Here is a 23352-nt window from a genome sequence, read left to right as displayed (position 1 = left end):
CGGATTAACTAATTTTTGAATTTTTCGTTTGACCTTTCCGAATTAGTAACAATTGATTACTAAATTTAATTCTAGCAAACAATTATTGTAATTAAAATCTAATTTATCAATTCAATGAATTATATATATTAGAATTGATTTATTTACTTATTAGAATAATTAATTACTAATTTTGTAGCAAATCAATTATTGTAATTAAGATGTCAATTCAATGAATTAAAAGATTTATTTCTTTATTAGACTAATTGATTGAGATCTAATAAGTCAATTCAATATATTTATTATTATGTATCAACCAATTTTCGAATTTTCCGTTTGAATCGGATCTGAAAATTACTTCTTGAGGAGTCCAAATGGAGGTATAATAAACCTCTTGGAGGTTAACCAAATTATTACCTCTTTAGAATAATTTATTATTAATGATGTGCTAGCAAAGACAATTATTGCAATTAAAATCTAATATGCCACAATTGTAATAAAGAATTTAATGAATTATATATTACTAACAAAAAATAAAAACAAATACTTCTTTGGATTGTTAGCATTATATCATATAAATAAACAATAAATCTTTTAATTCAATTAATGGAAAATCTTAAAGGGAATAATATACATGCATATTATTCGGCATCCAAATAATTCTATTTCAATGCAAAATAAATATATTCTAGCACAAAATAAATCTATGCATTTAATAAATTTATATTATAGAATTTCAAATCCTACAAATCTACTAATATTAAATTAAAAATAAAAGTAGAAGAAAGTAGCCTGATTGAAGGCAGGTCGAAGCGCGTAGACGCTGTCCCAAAGAAGTATTTGCCCCCATGTACGGGTCACCCGGCAATCCTTCTCGGAGATACGACGATCCTACAACTTCTTCTTCGGCACGTCTCGGAAGAAGTCAAAGCGAATCCGATCGGACTTGCAGATCCAGCAAAGAGCGGAATGAAAAGAACTAAATAAACAGAATAAAAATGTAAAAACAAAATTTGGAAGTGGCTAAGAGGGAGAAGAATTTTTTCAGAATTTTTTTCACTATTTTTCTCAAATTTTTCGTGTTTTTAAAAGAGATGAAAACAAGGAGTTTATATAGGAATTTTCATAGGGGCAATATGGTAATTTTACAGATGCGTATTCAAACGCGTCTGCGTAATGTCCGCGGGCCTTCCTTTTTCTCAAATGCGCATGCGGTCAAATTTCGGGGCGCATGCGCATTTAAATTTTGTAACACTTGCTTCTCTCGCTCTCTCTTTTCCTTAAATTTGGCCGCGTGCGTATTTAAATTTTTCCTAACACTTGCTCCCCCCCCCCCCCCCCCCCCCCCCGCCCCGCCCCGCGCGTCCTATCTATTCCCAATGGTTTCCACTCCTACCCAAATGCTCCCCCCACCCCACCCCAAATAGTATCTATGGAAAAAGGGATATGGGATGAGCAATGCTGAAATTGTTGAATGGGGGATGCACATAGTTAGCAACCGGCATATTGGCTTGGTGTGACACACAGATTTGATTCCGGTTGTTCATCTTGAATGTGAGATAGAGGGGTAAAATCATTTCTTGAGGTTGTACAACCGTATCCTTGATTGCTTAGAAGACAAAAGCAACTCAATCTAGTAGATGATATAAAAACCCATGGGGCTAGATGCATGAGCAGTATTAGCAGATGGGAGAATCACGATTAGAGCTTGAAGTTTATTGAAGCATAAAGAGAAATGTTGGGGAAAATAAGTTGTCCCGAAGCACGTGAGCATACCACCGGCACATGATCGAAGGCGCCCGACCTCAAAAGGCGCCCGACCTCGAAAGGCGCCCGACCTCGGAAGGCGCCCGACCTTAGAAGGTCCCGACCTTGGAAGGCGCCTGACCCTGGAAGGTCCTTTACCTCGAAGACCAGATCTCCCCGACCGCTTGCTGTGGTCATATCCTTCTGAAGCCCGGCCAGGTACCATGCCCTACCACCGCCACTCAAGCATTAAATGCGCATGGCCCCTGTGAACCTCCGGCTCACTTAACAGTTAATGCGCACGTTCTCTGCAGACCTCCAGCTTACTCAACAATTAATGCACCTAACCCCTGCTGTCTACGGATCCTCAGTCCTCCACGGCAAGTCAGCTCGGCCGCGTTTGGTCAGCCGCGACCACTCCCTGACACCGACCTCATCCTCTACGACAAGGCATTAATTTGCATGATTGCGGATCAGTTTCTGCGACGTGCTCAGTTATACGGCAACCTGCTCCCATCACATCACAGGTAATCCAGCACCCCACTATAAAAGGGAAATCCCTCTGCCATGAAATGGGGGACCAAAAAATACGAAACAAAACTCTGGACAGATTGCTCCTGCTTGTATTTCCTCTCTGATTTAAGCATCGGAGGGCCGATGCCGGAACCACCGGCCACCGGCTTCTTTTTGCAGGCTACCAGGGAGACGCCGCTCGCCGACGGGACGCCGCCTGAAGACCTTCGCCGGAGCCCTACTTGTCCAGCTGACGGCCGCCCCCGGGTCCAATTTCCAGCAACAGTTGGCGCTAGAGGAAGGGCCCGAGGTGCGGTCATAAAGTTGAGAAGTAAGGGAGCCTCTAATACCTTCCGGTGCCCTACGCCGAGTCCCGGACATTCTGTCCAGAATTCACCGCCAAGACTCCCGGCAACTCCAGTTCCTCAGGTGCAGCCGGAACAGTTTGACATCCTGATCCGACAAGTCCAAACCCTGGCCGCTGCCGTCCAAAACCTGCAGCAGGCCGAGGCGCCACCTATGCCGCCTCCCCAGGCCTCGGTCCGGCCGGTCCTTCCCCCGAACGGACCGGCGCCCCAGACCCGAAGCCTTCATGGCTCTTCGAGGGCCAATATTGAAGAGCGAGCATCCCCCCAGAGAGAGCTACCGGGGGAAGACGTAGATAGAAGACTGCAGTCCTCAGAGGCTGAGTCCGCCCCGGACCGACATAAGCCGGAGCAGACTACGGTGGCAATCCCCCAGACTGGGGAGCTCGACAGGAAGGTGAAAAAGCTCGAGCGCCAGATTGAAGCGCTCCACAGTAAAAAGGCGAAGCGCGAGGGTGACTTTGAGTTCACCACCAAGTTCCCCTTTTCCTGCCAGATCGAAGATGAGCCGGTCCTACTAAGGTTTAAAATGCCCCAGGTGGAGCCTTACAATGGTACAACCGACCCCCTCGACCATTTGGAAAGTTACCGAGCCCTCATGGCTTTGCAAGGATCTTCGAAGGCTGTGCTCTGCAAGGCCTTCTCGGCGACCCTTCAGGGGACGACTCGGCTCTGGTTTTTCAGGCTGAAACCAGACACGGTGTCGTCCTTTGAGCAGCTCGGCAGATAATTCGCCACCAACTTTGCTGCCAGTCGACGCCAGCGGCAGACGTCACTCCCCCCTCGACGTCAAACAAAAGAAGGGAGAATCCTTTAAAGACTACCTCGACCGCTTCACCGCTGCGACCTGGGAGGTCCGTGAGCTTGATCAGTCAATGGCCATCTCGGCGTTGAAGACTGGGGCTCGCTCCTACAGATTCCTCTTCTCTATTGAGAAGAGCTTCCCTGCCGACTTCACAGAAATGCTGGCCCGAGCTCGGAAGTACGCGAAAGCCAAAGAAGCTATCGCTTCCAGGAAGGGCGTGACCGAGCAGGCCTCGAAAAGGCAGAAACGCCGTGAGGAGCGCAGCCGCCAGAGGAGCCAATCTCCTCGCCGAGGTAAGAACCTACCTCGGCTAAGGAATCCACCCCGGCAGCAGAGACAACCTCGACCAAGGTCGGGATGCCCCGTGAGTCGACCGTAGAGTCTCAAACTTCCTCGACCTCGGGAAGCGTCGCAGGTCGACAGTGCGTTCCCAGACCCCTCGACCTTGCGTACGATGCCTAACAGAGTTCGAGATGCCTCGTGAGTCGACCGTAGAGTCTCAAACTTTCTTGACCTCGGGAAGAGTCGCAGGTCGACAGTGCGTTCCCAGACCCCTCGACCTTGCGCACGATGCCTCGACAGAGTTCGGGATGCCCCGTGAGTCGACCGTAGAGTCTCAAACTCTCTCGACCTCGGGAAGCGTCGCAGGTCGACAGTGAGTTCCCAGACCCCTCGACCTTGCGCATGATGCCTCGACAGAGTTCGGGATGCCCCGTGAGTCGACCGTAGAGTCTCAAACTTTCTCGACCTCGGAAAGCATCGCAGGTCGACAGTGCGTTTTCAGACCCCTCGATCTTGCGCACGATGCCTCGACAGAGTTTGGGATGCCCCGTGAGTCGACCATAGAGTCTCAAACTCCCTCGACCTCGAAAAGCACCGCAGGTCGACAGTGCGTTCCCAGACCCCTCGACCTTGCGCACGATGCCTCGACAGAGTTCAGAATGCCCCGTGAGTCGACCGTAGAGTCTCAAATTTTCTCGACCTCGGAAAGCGTCGCAGGTCGACAGTGCGTGCCCAGACCCCTCGGCATTGCGTACGATGCCTCGACAGAGTTCGGGATGCCCCGTGAGTCGACCGTAGAGTCTCAAACTTCCTCGACCTCGGAAAGCGTCGCAGGTCGACGGTGCGTTTCCGGACCCCTCGACCTTGCGTATGATCCCTCGACTAAAGTCGGGATGCCCCGTGCGTCGACCGTAGAGTCCAAAACTCCCTCGACCTCGAAAAGCGTCACTAGGTCGATAGTGAGCCCAAGCTCCCTCGGCCTCGTGCTCGGTACCTCGACCAAGGTCGGGATGTCCCGTGTGTCGATCGTAGAGTCCCAAACTTCCTCGACCTCGGGAAGCATCACCAGGTCGGCAGCGAGCCCAAGCCCCCTCGACCTCTGAAAACCGGAGATAGAGCCTTTGCAGCCCCCCGAGACATTCGACAACAACCCCGAAGCAACACCCGCGAACAGACGGCGGCGATGTCTCCTAATTCGTCGGTGTCCCCGAAACGGATCCCAAGCTAAAGAACACCTCCGAAAACCAGGAGGCAAGGCAGCCTGCTTCGACATGGGACGCCCGACATCAAAAAAAAGTAAGAGGTACATCCCACTTAGCACTTGCTCCATTACATCTACACACTTATGGATCGCTGGCGAGACCCTGATCGAGCTCGGGATTTTCCCTGACTAAGGTCGGGATGCCCTCCTGGATCGGCCCAAGGCCGGGGTCCCATCAACCCCGTGCATACCTTCCTTATTTACGATCCCCATTTCAGCCCACACAAACCCCTCTGAATAAGAGCTCGGCCGAGCCCCAATTATTGAAAGATCAACGCCAGTCTCCAATGACGACCTCGACCATGGACGCCCTGATCAAGCCCGAAAGGGCCAGGCACTCATCATAGATTCCAACCCTACTCGTTGGAACCTCGACTAAGCCCGAGACCAACGACCGTCAAGGCCCCGGCGGCAACTCGACATTGGCTCGCGGTCTCCTTAGGGGCTGACCTTAGCACTTTTTGTAAACTTACGTCCGAAAAAGCCGAGCTTAAAGGACGTGGTCCGAATGCCCCAGGAGATAAACTTGGAGGTCTAACAAAACCCCTTTTTGGGGTCCGAGGCCCGAGCCGGGTGTCCTGGAACTTCAGGAGCCAGGTTCAGCGGCCCGGCAGACTTCGAATCCGAGCCCAGAGACCTGGTGGAATTTCCTAAGATCTAAGCCCGACGTCAAAAGATCATTTTTATCGAACTTAAGCTCAATAATGTAGCGAGCATAATCCGAACTTAAGTCTACGAGCTTAACCGAGCTTGAACACTTGGATAGATCAGCCAGAAGGAAGAAAAGCGAGTACAAACTGGCAAAAAAATGCTCTTTTATTAATGAAAACCCCGAAGGCTGAAGTACAAAACTGAGGGTCGGCCGAACAATAAGCTTGAAGGCCGACCCCACTTACAACAAAAAAAAAAAGAAAGGAAAGAAAGAAAGGAGAAGCCAAGTCCTAAGGAGCGGCGACTGCACCAGTATCACCCTCAAGGTCATCGATCGCGATAATCTGAGGGTCTTCGGCGAGTGCTGGCCCTAAACCCCCCTCGGCGACCTCAATCGGGGCCTCGTTAGTAGCCCCGGGAACCTCCTCGACGACTTCTTCGAAAGGAGCCTCCGACGTCGCCCGATCGGCCGTACCCGTCTCGGCCTCGGCGAGCTCCCCTTCGGCCATACCACCCTCGGCCTCGGCCAGCACCTCCTCAGCCGCAATGATTGCGGGGACCTCGGCCTCGACCTCATCACTTAGGCCCATTCTCGGCTGAAAGGTCGAGCTGAGGGCAATACCGGGCCATCTGCCTTCGAAAATTCTCGAACCTCCGAAGGAACCCGTCCACGGTTTCCTCCTCCAGCATATCGCGGAACTCTTCTGACTCTTTGAAGAGTTCCACTGCGTTCTCAGCTCGCTCGAGTGCCCTCTTCTCCCGGACCTTGAGCTGCTCGACCTTCAGGTGGAGAACTCCGCCCTCGTACTTATGGCCGGTGGCTTCAGAACGGGCCTCGGCAAGACGCGCCTCGGAGGCGCGCAATTCCGACCTTGCCAGCGTGTGCTCGGCCCTCTCCTCTTCGAGCACGTCCGCCAACGGTAGCCGCCCGGCCTCGGTGGCCTCTCTCCATGCCTCGGCCTCCGCCAGTGTGGCCTCCAGCTCGGCGACCTTCTTCTTGGCCGACTCTAGTTGTCCGTAGAGCCGCCGAGACTCTTTCTGGCATTCTGAGGCAATAAATACCAGGGCATCGATCTCATGAATGTGCTGCAGAAAAGAAATAATGGTAAGCAAAAATGAAGAAGGTATTGGTGACTAAGGACAAAATGAAAAGATGACTCACCCGAGTAGTGTTGCGGTAAGTCTCATCGATGACTTCCTCCAATGAGAGAGTCTTGAACTCAACCTCGTCAGCCAGAAGCATTGCGCGGCGGAATACCGCGCGCGCGACCTCGACATCCCGGAAAGCCGAGCTGTCCTCGCGAATGGGGGACTCTGGGTCGGCCGACCCCCTCTCCCCAGCCTCGGAAGAACTCGGCCCGGCCGAGCTCGTGACGACGGGACGAGGCGCCCTCGGAACCCTAGGGCCCCTGCTCGACTCAGGCCCCGAGCGTCGCAGCTGGATGACCGGACGACCCGCCCGTTGGGAGATAGGGGTGGGGCAGGTCGGAGAAGCCGAGCTCGATGCCCCCCCGGACCCGAACTCGCGTGCTCAGTGGGCGGAGCTCTCCTCCCGGTGGACCTTGAGGCTCCAGCCTCTGGACCCCTCACCTCGGCAGGGGCAGAAGGAGCGGCCGACTTGGCCTTCTTCCGGGGCTTAGGAATAGCCCCGCCGGCTTCGACTTCCCGCTTCTTCAGTCGAGAGAAGAGGGACGTGTTGCTGGTCGGCATGTGGGAAATGTCTGAAACAAAGGAATTCTTCTAAGTGTCAGCCCAACATCGGAAGGACAAAGGGAAGAAACAAGCAAGGTAAAAATCAAAGAATAAAGGAGCAGCACAACTGCCCTTACCCTCGGGGCGCGCCGAGCTCAGGCCGACTTCTGCCAGAGCTTCCTCGGTCAGAAGCTCGGTCGGGAGGATATCCTTCCCGAGGATTCGCAGGGCATCAGAAGCCCTCTGCTCCCTCACCGAAAGACTGTTGAGCCTATTTAGGGCCTTTAGCCCGGGATGCCCCCATCTCGGATCGAACCCCCACGAGAGCTCGGAAGAAAGAAAGAAAAATCCTCCCTTCCACTCATGTATTGAGGAAGGGGCACCTCGGAAGAGCGACATACCGCTGCTCCAGGCAAAATACAACCATTCTACGTCCGCCGGGTTCGTTTTTAACATGAAACACCAGCGGAAGACGTTCACCGAGGTCGGGATCCCGTGCGCCAGGCAGAGAGATACAAACCCGACGATGGTCCTCCATGAGTTTGGAGTAAGCTGCGCTGGGACGAGCTGGTACTCCACCAGCAGGTCATTCACAAACTCATGGAGCGGGAACCGCAGGCCGGCCCAGAGCATATCAATATACACCCCGACCCGACCTGGCGGAGGTCTAGACACCCGACCTTCCGACCCGGCAACTTCGAGACGAAACCCAGGTCGGAAGAAAAACCGGGAACGGATCAAGTCTAGCTCCTCCTCAGTCACAGTGCACCCAACCTCACCGGGACCGAGACCCATTTTAGAAGAAAAGAGAAAAAACAGAGAAGAAAATAAGAAACAGTGGCGAAGAATGGGAAGGGAACAGATACCCAAAGAAAAGAAAAAAGACTTCTGAGCCAATGGGGAGAACGACCTACTGTGGGATCACCGGAAATTGTCTCTGGACGCCGCCGGGAAGACTCAGTCGCAACCCAAGAAGAAAGAGAAGAAAACAGTAGCAACAACAAGGAAGCAAGACCTCCTTAGGGTTAAGTCGGGAGGTTTATATAGACCCTCTCGATGGCCCAGATCGGCGAAGCTAAAACTCGACTCCCGCCTAGATCTCGCCACGTGTCGGCCCCAAAACCCGAAGCGACACATCTAACCTGGACCGACGCTTCGAATATGAAAACGAAAAGGCCCCTTTATCGGATCTCGAAACCCCATCATGAGCTCACCGCGCGAGGCAGCCTCAAAGGACGCAAGGACGTCGCCCCATCTCCCCTCATTAAAAACGCGATCGAAACGCGCGAAACACCGGAATAATTTAAGGCTTCCTAACCCCCACCGGCGCAACCAAAGCAGTTACTTCCCGCGTCCGAGCTTGCAAACGGCTCGAACTCAGAAGTCGGGGGTAGTGTTGGGGAAAATAAGTTGTCTCGAAGCACGTGAGCATACCACCGGCACATGATCGAAGGCGCCCGACCTCAGAAGGCGCCCGACCTCGGAAGGCGCCCGACCTTAGAAGGTCCCGACCTTGGAAGGCGCCTGACCCTGGAAGGTCCTTTACCTCGAAGACCAGATCTCCCCGACCGCTTGCTGTGGTCATATCCTTCTGAAGCCCGACCAGGTACCATGCCCTGCCACCGCCACTCAACCATTAAATGCGCATGGCCCCTGTGAACCTCCGGCTCACTCAACAGTTAATGCGCACGGTCTCTGCAGACCTCCAGCTTACTCAACAATTAATGCACCTAACCCCTGCTGTCTACGGATCTTCAGTCCTCCACGGCAAGTCAGCTCGGCCGCGTTTGGTCAGCCGCGACCACTCCCTGACACCGACCTCATCCTCTACGGCAAGGCATTAATTTGCATGATTGCGGACCAGTTTCTGCGACGTGCTCAGTTATACGGCAACCTGCTCCCATCACATCACAGGTAACCCAGCACCCCACTATAAAAGGGAAATCCCTCTGCCATGAAAAGGGGGACCAAAAAACACGAAACAAAACTCTGGACAGATTGCTCCTGCTTGTATTTCCTCTCTGACTTAAGCATCGGAGGGCCGGCGCCGGAACCACCGACCACCGGCTTCTTTTTGCAGGCTACCAGGGAGACGCCGCTCGCCGACGGGACGCCACCTGAAGACCTTCGCCGGAGCCCTACTTCCCCAGCCGACGGCCGCCCCCGGGTCCAATTTCCAGCAACAAGAACTATAGCTACTACCTTTATTTTGATAAATAATAAGATGAATGGCGTCTCACAATTGGAGAAGATTACTCAACTTATTAAGCTTATATCTTGATTTGCAACATCTTTTAACTCCTGTAGTGAGACTATCTCCAACATCTGAACCATGGACGAAAGCCATAAAATTATGGTTTTGCAAAATATACTTTCGGAAATTGAGGACCAGATACACAAAGAGTATAAGTAGATGGAAGAATCACGGTTAGTGTTTGGAGTTATCGGAGGATAAAGAGAAGTATAACTACGTTTCAGAAAAAAAAGAAAGAAGTATAGCTACTACTTTTACTTTGATAAATGATGAGATAAAAGGATATTATATACAATTGGAAGGGAGGGTTACCTAACTCACTAAGCTTATATCTCGATTGATGTTACCTACCAACTCAAGCATAACCAACTTCTTTAGTGGAGATGTCTCTAATGCCTAAACTATAAATCGAGTAAGGAAATTTGGAGCTCCCATTATTCTCTTGTAGCGTTCAGGATCGTGCTTGTTTCTTGGGAGCCCTCATCATCTGACTTTCTTAAGATGAATTTCGACGATAGTGTTGGTGAGAAAGGAAGCAGTGGAGGTATCGGATTTGTTATTAGAGACCAAGATGCTAAACTGGCGGCGGCCGAGGGTCGGCGGATCTTTGACACGTCTATCGTCAGCGCCGAGTTCAGAGCTACATGAGAGGGCATCATCTATGCAAGGCTTGTGCTGGGTATGGATCGTATCCTTCTCGAGGAGGACTCAGCTACGGTGATCGAGTGGGTTTGGGGTTGGGGATGCGCTGTTGGGGGAAGGCCACTGCTCCATGACATTTACAGGATCATGGGAGTGTGGCTCCTATCGTGCTATATATGTCTACAGGAAAGTAAACGGTGCTGCTAACTAGGTTGCTTCCTTTGCGGCTTACCACTCTAGAGGTTTTATTTGAGCGAACCACGTGTTCGTGCCTGAGCTCTTGTGTGATTTTTTTTTTTTTTTTCTGATTTTGTTAGTGGCATTCATATCCATCACGTGTGAACCACCGTTGTTGAAAAAAAAAACAAAAAAGCGGCCTGAACTAAGCTGTACAATGGACGTTTTGCAAAATGCACTTCCAAAAGCTGAGCATTTTCGTAGAATTTTATGTAATTTATCCAATATCAAGACTATGTAATTATTACCAAAAAGAAAAGATTGTAAAACAATTAGTCATTAGTTCTATCTCAGGGACAGTTTTGTCCGACTAATTGAAAATTAGCAGGTAAGAATTAAAAAAGAACTATTTTGAGATTGGATTAGAATAGAGGGATCGATATGTCAAAATCCTCGTATGGTTTGCCGGTCAACCAAGGGTCTGACGATAAACCCTAGGAGGAGGAATCCGCGTCCATGGCTTCCTCCTCTCTTCTCCGGCCTCTGTCCGCCGGCGCCCTTCCCCGGCCTGCCCTCCACTTCCGTCCTTCCTCCTTATCTTCCCGGCCCCAAACCCGCGGCCGCCGTCCTTCGTCTTTCGTCGCCAGGGCGAGAGGAAGGGAAACCCCTGTCTCGCAGCAGTCCAAGAACGCAAAGGAATCGAACCAGGCCGCCTCCACTTCCGCACCAGGAGGAGGGGACGAGGTGGAGGAGGTGGAGGAGGACCTGCCCTGGATCCAGGAGAAGGCCCTCGATCTTGTGGAGTTCACCGGGACTGTGACCCAGGCCATCCCCGGGCCTCGCGTTGGCCAGAGCCCGCTGCCGTGGCTTCTCGCTGTGCCGCTGGCCTACGTTGGGCTCTCTTTCGTCATTGCCTTCGTCAAGACCGTTAGGAAGTTCACTTCGCCAAAGGCCAAGCGCAAGAGACTGGTACCAGTGGATTCTTGACTTATATCTGAACGGAAGTTTTTTTAATCTTTTTAATAGATTCTTTGTTGATGTTCTTCTCCTTACAATTCTCAAGTGGAAAGAAGGAATTTTTATGCTGATTTAGGGCTACTGTGTTATTGGTTATAAATTCAAGGGCATTGTTTGCATATTTATTTAAAAGAGATCTTTTTGTAGGTAAATAAGAATGCTTTCTTGTTGAAATCAATAGACGAGTTGTTTCAGAAGGGGAAGGATGAAGTGAACCATTCGGCTCTCAAAGGCCTTATGCAGAAGGTAATGTTAGCACTAAAGTAATGAGAATTATGTGCATTGAAACTGCTGGTCCACTTTATATGCTGTGTGGTTAACCAAATATACATGCCTGGATGATGAAAACAAAGAAGTAGCTTATTGCTAAGCAAGGGTTTCATGTAATGTAGAGATTATTATGGAATAACTTTGCCCCATTTGGGGCTATGTGCAAAATGAGATTTGAGAAAATTTTTCACTTGGTAACCTCAGGATTGCTGTTTCAAACTTTTGATCTTTTGATTTTCTTATGTAATCTAATTATCGTTAGTGTTGGCTTAGTTATGCACCAAGGCTGCTAAACTATATTTCGAGAGATGTTTATTAATTCCATTTAGTAGAGGGTCTCTCTTGACTGCATGCAACTGTATATAGGTAATATGGTTTAGTCATAAGATTGTATCTGCATATGCAGCCACATTCATCACATTTTAAAAAACACTAGTGGCTCTTCTTTGCAACAACTCTACAATAAGATAAGCCATTCTTCTAAGGATAAAGTAGGTCTTTCCTTTTGCACTAGCTGTTTCAGCCTTTTACCTAGGGTTTAGAGTTTCTGTCTTCCTTGCTTAATGGCTTAAACACCTTTCCTGAATTCTAACCCTGGTGGTACACTAATTCATTCTGGAAAGAAGTTTATATGGTTGTATCTTGTTGGCTTGTCCTTGTCTTATGGAACTATTGCTATTTACAATTTCAGTTCATTGTCACCGAATCCTTGCTTTTGTCATTCACAATTTTCTTTTTCTTTTTTTGGACATCAGGAGGGGCTAATTCCCACCTTTTCTACCCTATACCCACCTTATGATTGGGAGTTGACTCTAACAGAAATCGAACCCCTGCCTCGTTGCCCAAGTGGCAAGGGGTTATACCATTTGAGCAAGTGCTTGGTGGTGGCATTTGCAAATGTTAAATTTGGTAGGACACAGTACAAGCCTTTCTTTAGTCATTAAATCAAAAATTTTGTTTTCATTTTTCCACTAGGTCTACTTTAGTACCAATACAACTCAATAATTGCTGTATGGAAAAATAGTTATTTCAAAGGAGAAGTTTACTCTTTATCATTTTATCATAAATGGGGATATAAAATATTTCAAGGCACCTGACAGTTGGTTTCTTCCTCATTTGCCATAATTCTTACCAACAAGATTTGCCCAATTTTTAAAGTCCATTTTGTAGATTTCTTATAGCTCACTATTCTTATTGTGTTTGATTTTTACTGTTTCAATATGTGCATACGTGTGTATCAGTATATCTATGTAGATATGTATCCATATTATGTGTATATATATGTATGCATATATATATATATATATATATATATATATATATATATATATATATATATATATATCATGTATACATGTATCTATGCATGTATGTGCATAAGTACATACTATGGATGAGAGATGATGTTAGGTTGATAATAGCTGTTTAACAAGAAATTCAAGCTGTATGTATAACACTCTTGAACATGTTTCAAAAATCACTTGAACAACAGTATGATCGATAATGTACTGTTCTAGTGCAAAACTGGCATTGATACGAGAGGGAAGCACAAATGGGATAGTTTGAACTAAATGCTGGGATGGAAGCACATGATCATATTTTTTGTTAATAGAAATTTTCAAAGTATCAAATGAAAGGTTATGGTCCATTTTTCTAAAAAGTGCCTAGCGTGTTTCTTATGTTTGCTCATATAGCATGCAATCTTTACTTTATTCTTTAGTCATCATGTTTGCTATGATACTTTTTAAGTGCTTTTTACAAAGACATTTAGTTGAACATCACCATCCCATCATGAAGGGTATAAAAGGAAATTGGTATGCAACTGGCTTGCAGCCAGTTCCTTTTGTATTTTTTTTCTATTATTTTCTGAAGTTTGACCAATCATCAAAAAAGTCAGATATAAAAAACTGAGATATAATCATAACCATTAAATCACTTGGACCCTTTGTGATTGTTGGGTTAGCATTTAGTGCTGACATGAGCTTGCTTACTCTCAGTCTTCTAGTCCTCTCGCTCGCTCCCTCTTGCTATTGGAGATCAAAGATCCCTTGCTGCAGCATTGCCACCTTCGCTGCCACCCGTCCATTGCTTGTTGCATCCTTGTCAAGTCTACTGCTGTCATAGGTCACTTTGTCCATTGTTTGGAATAGGACAAGGTCACTGGCTTTACAAGCGGTAGGACATGGCCTCAAGGGTTCTACTTAGGAGCAGGTGGTGCTGCTTGGCACAGCCAGTTCATCCATGTGGTGGGGGCAGTGGCAGAGGTGGTGGCAGCATGAGGAAACCTAAGCACGGCTATTGTGAGGAATTGCAGGGCTAAGAAGGTTGTGATCTACAATGATCGGTAGGATGAGATCATGCTTGTGATTAGTACCATTCAACACCAATTAAGGATGTGCAGGGAGGTGGAGAGAAAGATAGGGGGGAGGGAGAGAGAGAGAGAGAGAGAGCGAGAGAGAGAGAGCATAAAGAAGAGTTGTAGCATTAATTGGGGGGCAGGGTGGCAAGATGGTGGTCAGTCAGTTTTAGGATGGGAGTTGGATAGATAATGGGGGAAAAGGAAGAATACATGGTCGAGATTACCCTCTGGCTTCAATTTATTCACCATACTTGCCCCTCATACTCCGTTGAAGCTGGTCATGGCCGGTCAAGTAAGGACGAATGTTGCCTGTCCATTTAGATTTTAATGGCTAGTCTAACTTGGGAAAATTTTGTTGGATGGAATAATATGAGTACCATAGCAAAACCTATGTATATGTGTTTTTGTGTGTATGTATTTGTTGCTTTCATATACTTTTAAGCATTCATATATTCCATGGCTTTTATTTTTGTAATTATCTATGATTTTTTATTAGCTATTAGAACACTTTGTCGTAACATAGGGTGTATTTTTAAGTTTTGGAAGGTCTGAGTGAATACATGGAATTGTGAGTTTACAGGTACAACTTCAGATGACAAGTTTTTAGGACTCAAGGGGGAAATGAAAGGAACTTTTTAGTTAGTTGCACAAGGCTGCATTAGGAATCATAGGTGGTCCCAAAGAAAGGAGAAAAATATAGATTTGAAGGCTAAGAGAAACAAACTCATGGTAGTTGTAGGAAATCTGAATAGAGTTGGTTTTGGAAAAAGTCATTGTCATCACCATTAGGTATGGGAATGATCACCTAGGGTCTCAAAAGATCAGGGCATATTATTTACTTATGAGGCCATTACGTTGAACATAGAGAAATCTCTCGGTTATTAATTTTACATAATCTGTGATTATGCTAATATGCAGAATCACAAGCTTATGTGTGGACTTCGAGATGAACCCCAAAGTCAACCTCAATATCTATGTGCATCCAAAATATAATGCAATTTTATGTTATGTATTTATGTAATGTAGTGTGATGTAAATTACATATGTATGTATTTTTTTATTTATATGAAAGAGAACAAGAAGTTTCAAATCTACTAGGATTCTTAGATACCTCCTACGCAATATGAGATTCCTAATCATACATAAATTAGGAAACTGACATGATTGGCGGAAAAATTCATATAACTAGGAATTACATGGTGTTTCGAAAGCGTGCAGTAACTTAATAGTGTCACAAAATAAAACTTGACACCCTTTTATGACTTAAGAAAGCTTGCAGTAACTTATTAGCTAAAATGACACATGATTGATGCATTCCTAGAGAGTAAATATTAACAAAAATATTTGATAGAAACACAGATCTACCTTCGACTCCGACGTATTTTTCCATGATCAAAAAGATAAATCATCATGCAATCGATCTTATTAAGATGACTGGGCTCGTATACTGTTGATGTTTCGTGCAGTATAACCCCATCAAACAATAGTAGCCTGTTTTGCTTGTATGCCAATTGTCATTGGTTTGATCCATGATGATTCTCTTCTAATCAAGTGATCTGGGTGCATATCAAAATTGGCATAAGATTTCTGGCCTAGCTAAGGCAAAATTATGCTGTTGTTTGTAGCTCTCTCTTTTTTTAAACTACATTAGGAAAATAGGAAGAGAGATCTTAAAGTACGTAGAAGAGGATATTTCTATTTGCTGATACTAACATAAAGTCTTTAAAGTTTTTATTGACCATTTGCTGTCATATTTGCTTCTGGAAGTTCTGCTATTCAGGTTGTCGTTTTGCAGACCCATTATTTCACTTAGTTATTCAGCATGCACAGCACTTGTAACTGTAAACTATTTCATACAATCAAATCTTTTATCAAACATGTAACTTATGTTACTTTGGTGATGAACTCACTGCTTGTGTATATTCAGACAGATTTTAGCATGGAAGATATTTTGAGAAAGTACATCCGGTATGCATTGAATGAAAAACCTTTTAACCCTGACATGGTCGGGGATCTCATACATCTTAGAAAAGCATCAATGTTGGAAGATGCTCAAGTTGCAGCAGTTTTAAATGAGGTTTCAAGGCGAATTGTCAAGGAGAAAGGTGATGTTCGCTACATTTTGCTTTTTTACTCATGTGGTCAAATTGCTTCTTCCTTGAAACCTTCAAAAAATTTTGCATTACAAATTTTAAGATCTACAAATTTATGTTAGTTTGTTTTTCTCTATCAAAAGTTGACTGTTATGTAGTTAGAAATTGAACTTTTTATTTTAAACTTGACTTTAGTTGGCAGAGGGTCTCTGTAGTCTGTAGGGCACTTGACTTGGTCCTACACTTGACTTGGTCCTAGAAGTAGAGGCGGTCTTCTTGTCAAAGACTCGAATCACATCTAAGTAATATTTTGAGTAATATATGATATACCTGATTGTGAATCCATTACTTTTTTTGATAAACACCCAGTCTTTTGCTTTATCAAGTAGAGTTTCTAAAACAGTATGCAAGTTAGAATTCTTCTGACCTATGATTTGATTGAAAATGTGAGTTTTTTTCACATTTCTAAGAGTGCTTGATAACAGCAATCTCAATATGTTGTTGAGACGCGATAACAAGAGAATTTATTCTACATGTTGGAATATACTTATTAACGAACCTTATTTTGAATGCTTGTGAAATTAGAAAATTTATTTCACAATGTTCAGTCACTGATGCATGAAAATAACAACAATATTTTTGTTTTTTGAGAATAGAATTTAAATTAATTACCTAGGTCTGAAGTCTCGAGGATACACCATTCAAGACAAACCCAGAACCTTCAGTTTTTAAGTGAAGGGTATGCCCACTAAGGTGACCTAAGATCATAAAGTGACAACCATATTATTGTGATATGTTCTCACCTTAAGTAACTTGAACCTAATTTATGTTTATTAGGTCACTAGCGTTTGACATGCATGATGCATGTGATTGATCCAAGAATGAGGATTATTTGATGGATGATTATGTTTTTTTGTGAAAAAATAGAATCATGGAGAGAAGGAAGAGGGGGAATTTCTGAAAGCTTAGTTTATTATCTCTCACTATCTTCTCTCTTTCCTCTCACATGTGCTTGGGAGTTTATGGTAATAAAATGGCTAGAGAAGCTTGGAGTGGCAGAAAGCTTGGACTCATGCTTTGGAGACAAAACCTCCTATATGGGCAGATTTAACTTTGTCATTTGATAGTCCAATGACTAGGTTAGATCAGACCTGTAGTGTTCTTTTGTAAAACATGTAGTCATGCTTGAGGTAAGATACAGATTATTACTTTTCTTCTCTTACCTGTACAATCCATGTATGATGGTAGTCTGATGATCTGATAAGAATGGTTTAGGCTGAGGCATAGAGTTGCTAAGGGAGATAATTGTGTTATAACAGTAAAGATAAATAACATTGAAAGCCTAGGTACCCTAGGTATAATGTTGTGTTATATTGTGGTGCCTCAGAAAACATAGTGTTGTATTAGAGTGCAGAAAACAATTTGTAGAATTAAAATAACAATCCCTAGGCACCTTCACACGCAGATGCAAAAATTACATTATGTAGTAGTTGAAATGCTAATTCAGATATGGGATAATAGTATGTTTGAAATTTATAGTTTTTTCATTCAAAAGATTTTTTTAGTCATGTCATGTTATTTCTCTTGATTCTAATTTTATCAAAGTTTCAATTCTATTGAGGAAAAGAATGGATAATTTTAAATAAAGTTGTTGCTTGTTGTACAAGTCATTTCTGTGAGCTTCATGCTAGGAGTGCAATAAATTCCATCTGTGGAGGATGTAACCTTGACATTGTAGAGTAAGGGATTTTTGGTTATGTTGTAGCATTAAGCACAAATTTTGACTGTTATCATGTTATGTTTTTCAGGGCCGGTAGTTATGGACATGTCGGGATTTACAGAAAAGGGTCTTAAGAGAAAGGTTGCTGTGCAAGCCCTATTTGGGAAGATCCTATACCTATCTGAGGTAAGCTATTCTCTTATATAAAAGCTATTCAAATACTTTTCTACCATTTCATCACAGTGACAATGTATATGCAAATGGTGAAGGATTCTCATCTCTTTTTTTTTTTTTTTTGGTTAAAGCAAATGGTGGATGCATAGTTGCATACCATATCTAACTTCATTAAATGTAAAATTATATAAGCACACAAGGTAGAGGGGATATTAAATGCTAATATGCAAATCTTGGCAGTAAAGAACCTATACTAAAGGTACTTGCAAACCCTGTATGGGAAAGCAATTTCACAATTTAAAACTCCAAGATACTCTTTGATTTTTTGACATGAGCACTCATATAATTTGTTAGCTTCATTCCTGCCTTCTCTTTCTTTAAATTTGTCGAAATTTCTTATTGTTCTTTCTTTGAATTCGTATTGTTCTTTCTTTAATTAGCTATCTGATCATACCATGTTTCCTTTATTCTTGTGATTTTTTGCATGCTCATTGGCTCGTGTGTTGGAGGGGCAGGATGGGGTTTATTCTGAAGTCCTGAGTTTGTTGATGGGGGCACAATGATAAAAATACTTTTGGCAACATTGGTCAACCATTGCCATTTTCAACTATCCGCATTTTATACTGTTCTTTTCTCCTCCTCCTCCTCCTTCCCCTCGTCATTTTTTCAAACAGTCCTGAAAATTTTGATTTTTCTTCTTTTTGTTTGTTGATGAGGGCATGATAATAAAAATGCTTCTGACAACATCGGTCAACCATTGCCATTTTTCAACCATCCCTATTTTATACTATTCTTTTTCCTCTTCCTCCTCCTCCTGCTGCTGCTTCCATTTCTTCTTTCTGCTTCCATTTGGTTAGCATTAGTGGCATCATTAACTTTTATCTACTATTAGAATCTTGCATTTTCTTTGTTGTAACATTTTTGACCAGAAGATAACTGCAGTCATCTCTTATCATGTATAAGATGGCAAGCATCTCAGTATATAATTCTGGACTGTTGGTCCTTCATTATAGTTAAAGGATTATGTCTGTTAGTTATGGCTATATCTACTTTATCATTTACTATTTTATCTAAACTATCAAGGATGCTTGGTCTGTTTATTTACGACAAGAAACCTCTTATGTTTATCTGCCCTGATTGACTTTATGCATTTTAAACTTCATGCACCTCACTTTTTGTTTTGTTCTTTTTGTTGCTTATGGATTTCTCGATTATCATGCACTTCATTGGAACCTGTTTATCTAATTGTTGATTTTCCACTCGTATAGTCAAAGAGTTCAGGACTATTACAAATTGCCTAGCAAAAATTTAAGCAAGTAGACTGAGCTTAAATGAATCGAGAAGAACAAAATAAAATTGGCAATCCTTTTAAGGACATGCTTTCAAACTGTTGAGCTTGTCTGGAATCCTAAAAAGCTTTGAGCATATTTTACATAGATGAATTTTGCAATAAATAGTAAGGTGTCCACCCATCCATCTATCCTGAAAAAAATATATTAAAAAGGTGGAACCTTAGGGGTATCCGGTATCCTGAAGAAAATATATATCTGGGTTTTTTTTGGAATGTCAGTTACTTTTAAACTGCCTCTATCCAATTGCATGTAGCTAAGGCAGAGAGTAATGTATCAATTTTTTTTTCTCTCCACATAGTAGATTGGGAAAAGTGAGCTGGGAGTGAAAATGTAGACTTTAATCTGAATGTAGCAAGGTTTGCCATCTCAGTACCGGATTCCGTACCGGTGTCATACTAGTATAGTGTCGGTATGGTATCGTATGAAATTTTTTTTGACGTACCGAGTGTCGGTACGTTCTCCGTACCAGGTACTAGTACCGAACCGTTATGGTACGGTATGCTCTCGTACCATCCGGTTCTGGCCGATACGGTATACCTTGCAATGTAGGCTTAGGAGAGTGAATATAACTAAAAAGAAATGAACAAAAGTACGATGAAGTGCAAAGTGTACAACAAGATGAATGGAAATTGCTTCTAAGCTTGAATGCACAAATATTAACATGTTTTTTTTTGTGATAAACCTTATTAATTAATTTTGTGCATGTTTTTTCACTGACACTGTTTTTTTGGCCTTCTGTTTTAAAGTGTAAGTTTCAAAAATAGAAAATTCCAACTTACACAAGCCTTTGTATTGATGTTAATCAACAAGTTAGAGATCCAACCGATATAAACCATTAATCTAGCAAATGTATTTTGAGAATGCGATTGTTGCTGTTCCATCATCATCTTTAAATGCTTGTCCTAACAAATTGTGATCAATAATAGAGCACGACTCTAAACTGAGATTTGAGAGGTCTCATGGAAGAATTCAGCAGAGGTTTTTCCCAACTATCAACTTGATGTCAGCTTATCAACCTTGTGTTGGTGCAAAAATCCTGGCCAAGGCAGTTAGGCAACCAGAGGCCTTGCTTTAAAACTTAAGGCATTTAGGTATGTGATAAAACCTAGCTTATTCTTTGGTGATTAAGCCTATGCAACCAGGGAGCAGCCCTGAAAAATTCTGGTAGACTTGAAAAGTGTCTACCCAGGTAGCATGTACCAGCAAAAGTTCTATCTATAGCTGACTTAGTGAGCCACTTTCACAATCTAAGTTATCTCATACTTATGCAAGCATTGTTTTATAATTAAACATTTAATAGAGGTGTATGACTACTAGCTGGTTCAACTGAAGCATGTCATGTGCAATGCCGGCTGTTTGGCTTCCCTCCTCCTCCTCCCCCAGTCAGAGAACCCAAAGAAAGAGGAGCTGTTGCTGGGCCAACTTTTGAGGGTGGCACGGAGACCTAATTTCAGCTCTGGCTTAGTCTTTAGGACTATTTGATCCAAGAAGCTGTCACTTTTGTGCCAGTAGGAGGTCTAGATTCAAGAACCGTAATTTAAGTTGATTATATGAATCAAAATTAACAGTTCTGTGGGAATTAGGATAAAGGGTTCAACACTTGTGAGATAGTACAGCCATTATTGATTACAGCACTAGACATGAAGTTTGACGGATAGGTATTCTATGGGGGCTATTTATGGGAAATGGCTGAAGTATAAAACGTAATGCAGGAATTGGAGGAAAAAAATTATTGCAATTTTAGATAAAAATAAATGGGCTTCTTGAAGAGAATTTGTAAAGATTGGTTTTGTAGCCAAAATTAGAATCTGTGGATGACAGCTGACTACTTAGAGGCCTTAGAATTGGAGTTTCTACGAGAATCTGGAAGTGTAGAAGGGACAGCTAACCAGCAGATATTGTTAAAGAAGGAAAGATTTTGCATTCTCTTCATTGCCTAGGGTTATAATCTTTGCCTTTTGCCTTCAATATGGAGTTACACAGCTTATTCATTGCCTAGGGTTATAATCTTTGCCTTCAATATGGAGTTGCTCCCACTACTTACAGGAATACCTCAAACCTTGCTTTGAACAAAGACTTCTTCATTGCATGTGTCACGAAAACTTCAAATTGCCATGCAGTTTTTTTCTTTTGGCCTCTTCATATTTCAACGACCTTGATTAAGTACTGAAACGAAATCATTTCGTTTCTTGATCTGGAACTTTGTTCATTTAAATCCTTTCATCCTTGTTGTCCCTTGTGTGACCTATCTGCAATATTTGTCTCCGTAGTTCTTAGTCTATACAATCATTTCATATAGTCTATAGAGCCATTTCATGTATGGTTAGGTTTTCTTTTTCCGAAAAGTGACAGGTTAGAATCCATTGGTACCTACTATTTACACTTGAAACCCATCCGAATGGTATAGTTAGAAAAATTTGATTGGAAAAAGAAGTATGATCTTGTTTGATTAGTGTGATTCCCTTTTTTTTTAAAAGTCTTGTTGTTGCGATCCAGCTTGGCTTGCATTGCTTACGAATGGATAAAATGTGATATATGATTTTTTATGTAGTTGATCTCAATGAACATAACTAATAGAACTTATCCATTTTTTGGTATACACTCCCTTTTTTTTTGTGAACAAATATGTAGTCTTGTACTCTTGGTGCTTTATTCTCCTTTATTCTTAACAACGTGCATGTCTAGTTACTTAAGAGTTCATTAAAACAAAATAGAATATATCATGTTGATAGCCTCCTTCCATGGCAATCCATCGCGAGATGGTGCCAGTGAATCTTGGAATACTGCTTCCTGTTTCTGGAATTATTCCTGCTTGGTTTGTTGCCTTTCTCTTTTGGGTTGGGGCTGGTGTGGGGTGGGGTGGGGGTTACAGTTACGTCAATTACTTTGCATGGTGCATTTCTCTTAATTAATATCTTGTAAAAGCATTTTACGATCCACATTAGGTTTAATCAATTGATGGACATACAACTTGCAAGCACAAACACTGATGAATGTTTTGTTATTCGTCTGAATTGTTTTAAGTTCACCTAAGTAGTTGTAGTCATCATTCATTTATTATTTTATACTTACGTTGATTCTTCTATTTTGCATCTTAATCCAGCTTCCAGAGTTTTGTTCAAGAGACAGCTCGCTAATTGTTAAAGAAATATTTGGAGTTACAGAGTATGACTGGTTCCAATTTCAGATTTGTATGCCACTGCCCCTAAAATTACATTTCCGCTTATTTCTTTTTCCTCTTGTGTGCACAGTGAGGATGCAGACACCCTCCGGATTCATACACTTTCTGAAGTTGGTGATGTTGAATCACTTGAGAAGATGGTTGATGATTCTGATGCAGAAGATCCCAAAGATGGCTCTTTATCTGCTCCTTGATCTCAAAGTAACCTCCAAGCTTAAAAAATTGGAGGGGGAGCGATTTGGAGAAACATATGTTTTATGTTTCTAGCATGTAATCTTCCTGGAAAGCAGCGGTAGCTAGCCAAAAGCATCTTTTCGACATTAAATACTTTCAGCGTTGGTGTTTAAGAGGGAGAAGAATTCAACAGGTGAGAGGTAGTAATAGAGTGTTTTTCCAGTGCTGTTACGCCAATATGGTACTTGCATGCCTCCTGTACAAGTAGTTTTGCTTAAAGGAAAATGGGAACAAAGAAGCCACTTTAATTAGAAGCACAGATGAACTGTGGAGAAATCTCTTCCTGTATGGTTGCCTTTATTTCTTTAATTTTTTCGATTAAATCGGTTAGGTGCTTGAGATCAGAACTGGTTACAGCAGCGCTCCAGCGCTCCTGGTGCAAGACTCCTTCGCATAGAATGATTTAATTGGCCTGCTGTTTGCAAACTTTTATGATTATGTTTTTCCCAAAATAAATGATGATATCCTCGATTCTCTATGGGGTTTCAAATAATTATCTTATGGTTGTTTCAATTGTGGAACTGCATTTAGTTGACAACGGAAGTAGGGGATGTTGAGGGAAGCATTCCTCAAAGAAGTTACCTT

The 23352-nt window shown here is 43.5% G+C and overlaps 1 protein-coding gene across 1 annotated transcript; it reads left to right on the top strand.

Annotated features, from left to right (window-relative positions):
* Window positions 1-10791: 10791 nt before the first annotated feature.
* Window positions 10792-23260, top strand: LOC103714791 (ribosomal RNA small subunit methyltransferase J). Its single transcript, XM_008802199.5, has 6 exons — window positions 10792-11336; window positions 11532-11630; window positions 15941-16118; window positions 17915-18012; window positions 22456-22517; window positions 22604-23260. The coding sequence occupies exons 1-6, from the start codon at window positions 10884-10886 to the stop codon at window positions 22725-22727; spliced, it is 1014 nt and encodes a 337-aa protein (XP_008800421.2). The 5' UTR covers window positions 10792-10883; the 3' UTR covers window positions 22728-23260.
* The last annotated feature ends 92 nt before the right edge of the window (window positions 23261-23352 follow it).

Source organism: Phoenix dactylifera, chromosome 3, assembly GCF_051530095.1.
Source record: "Phoenix dactylifera cultivar Ajwa chromosome 3, Ajwa_hap1_PhDact_Kaust_v1.1, whole genome shotgun sequence".
NCBI classification, from domain to species: domain Eukaryota; kingdom Viridiplantae; phylum Streptophyta; class Magnoliopsida; order Arecales; family Arecaceae; genus Phoenix; species Phoenix dactylifera.
The sequence above is the reverse complement of the archived record's forward strand: the minus strand, read 5'-3'. Positions and strand labels throughout refer to the sequence as shown.

Excerpts from the sequence above, each read along its gene's own strand:
- LOC103714791 (XM_008802199.5), top strand. The coding sequence starts at position 10,884 with ATGGCTTCCTCCTCTCTTCTCCGGCCTCTGTCCGCCGGCGCCCTTCCC. Across the intron at positions 16,119-17,914 it reads GCGAATTGTCAAGGAGAAAG|GGCCGGTAGTTATGGACATG; the intron begins GTGATGTTCGCT and ends TATGTTTTTCAG. Across the intron at positions 18,013-22,455 it reads AGATCCTATACCTATCTGAG|CTTCCAGAGTTTTGTTCAAG; the intron begins GTAAGCTATTCT and ends ATCTTAATCCAG.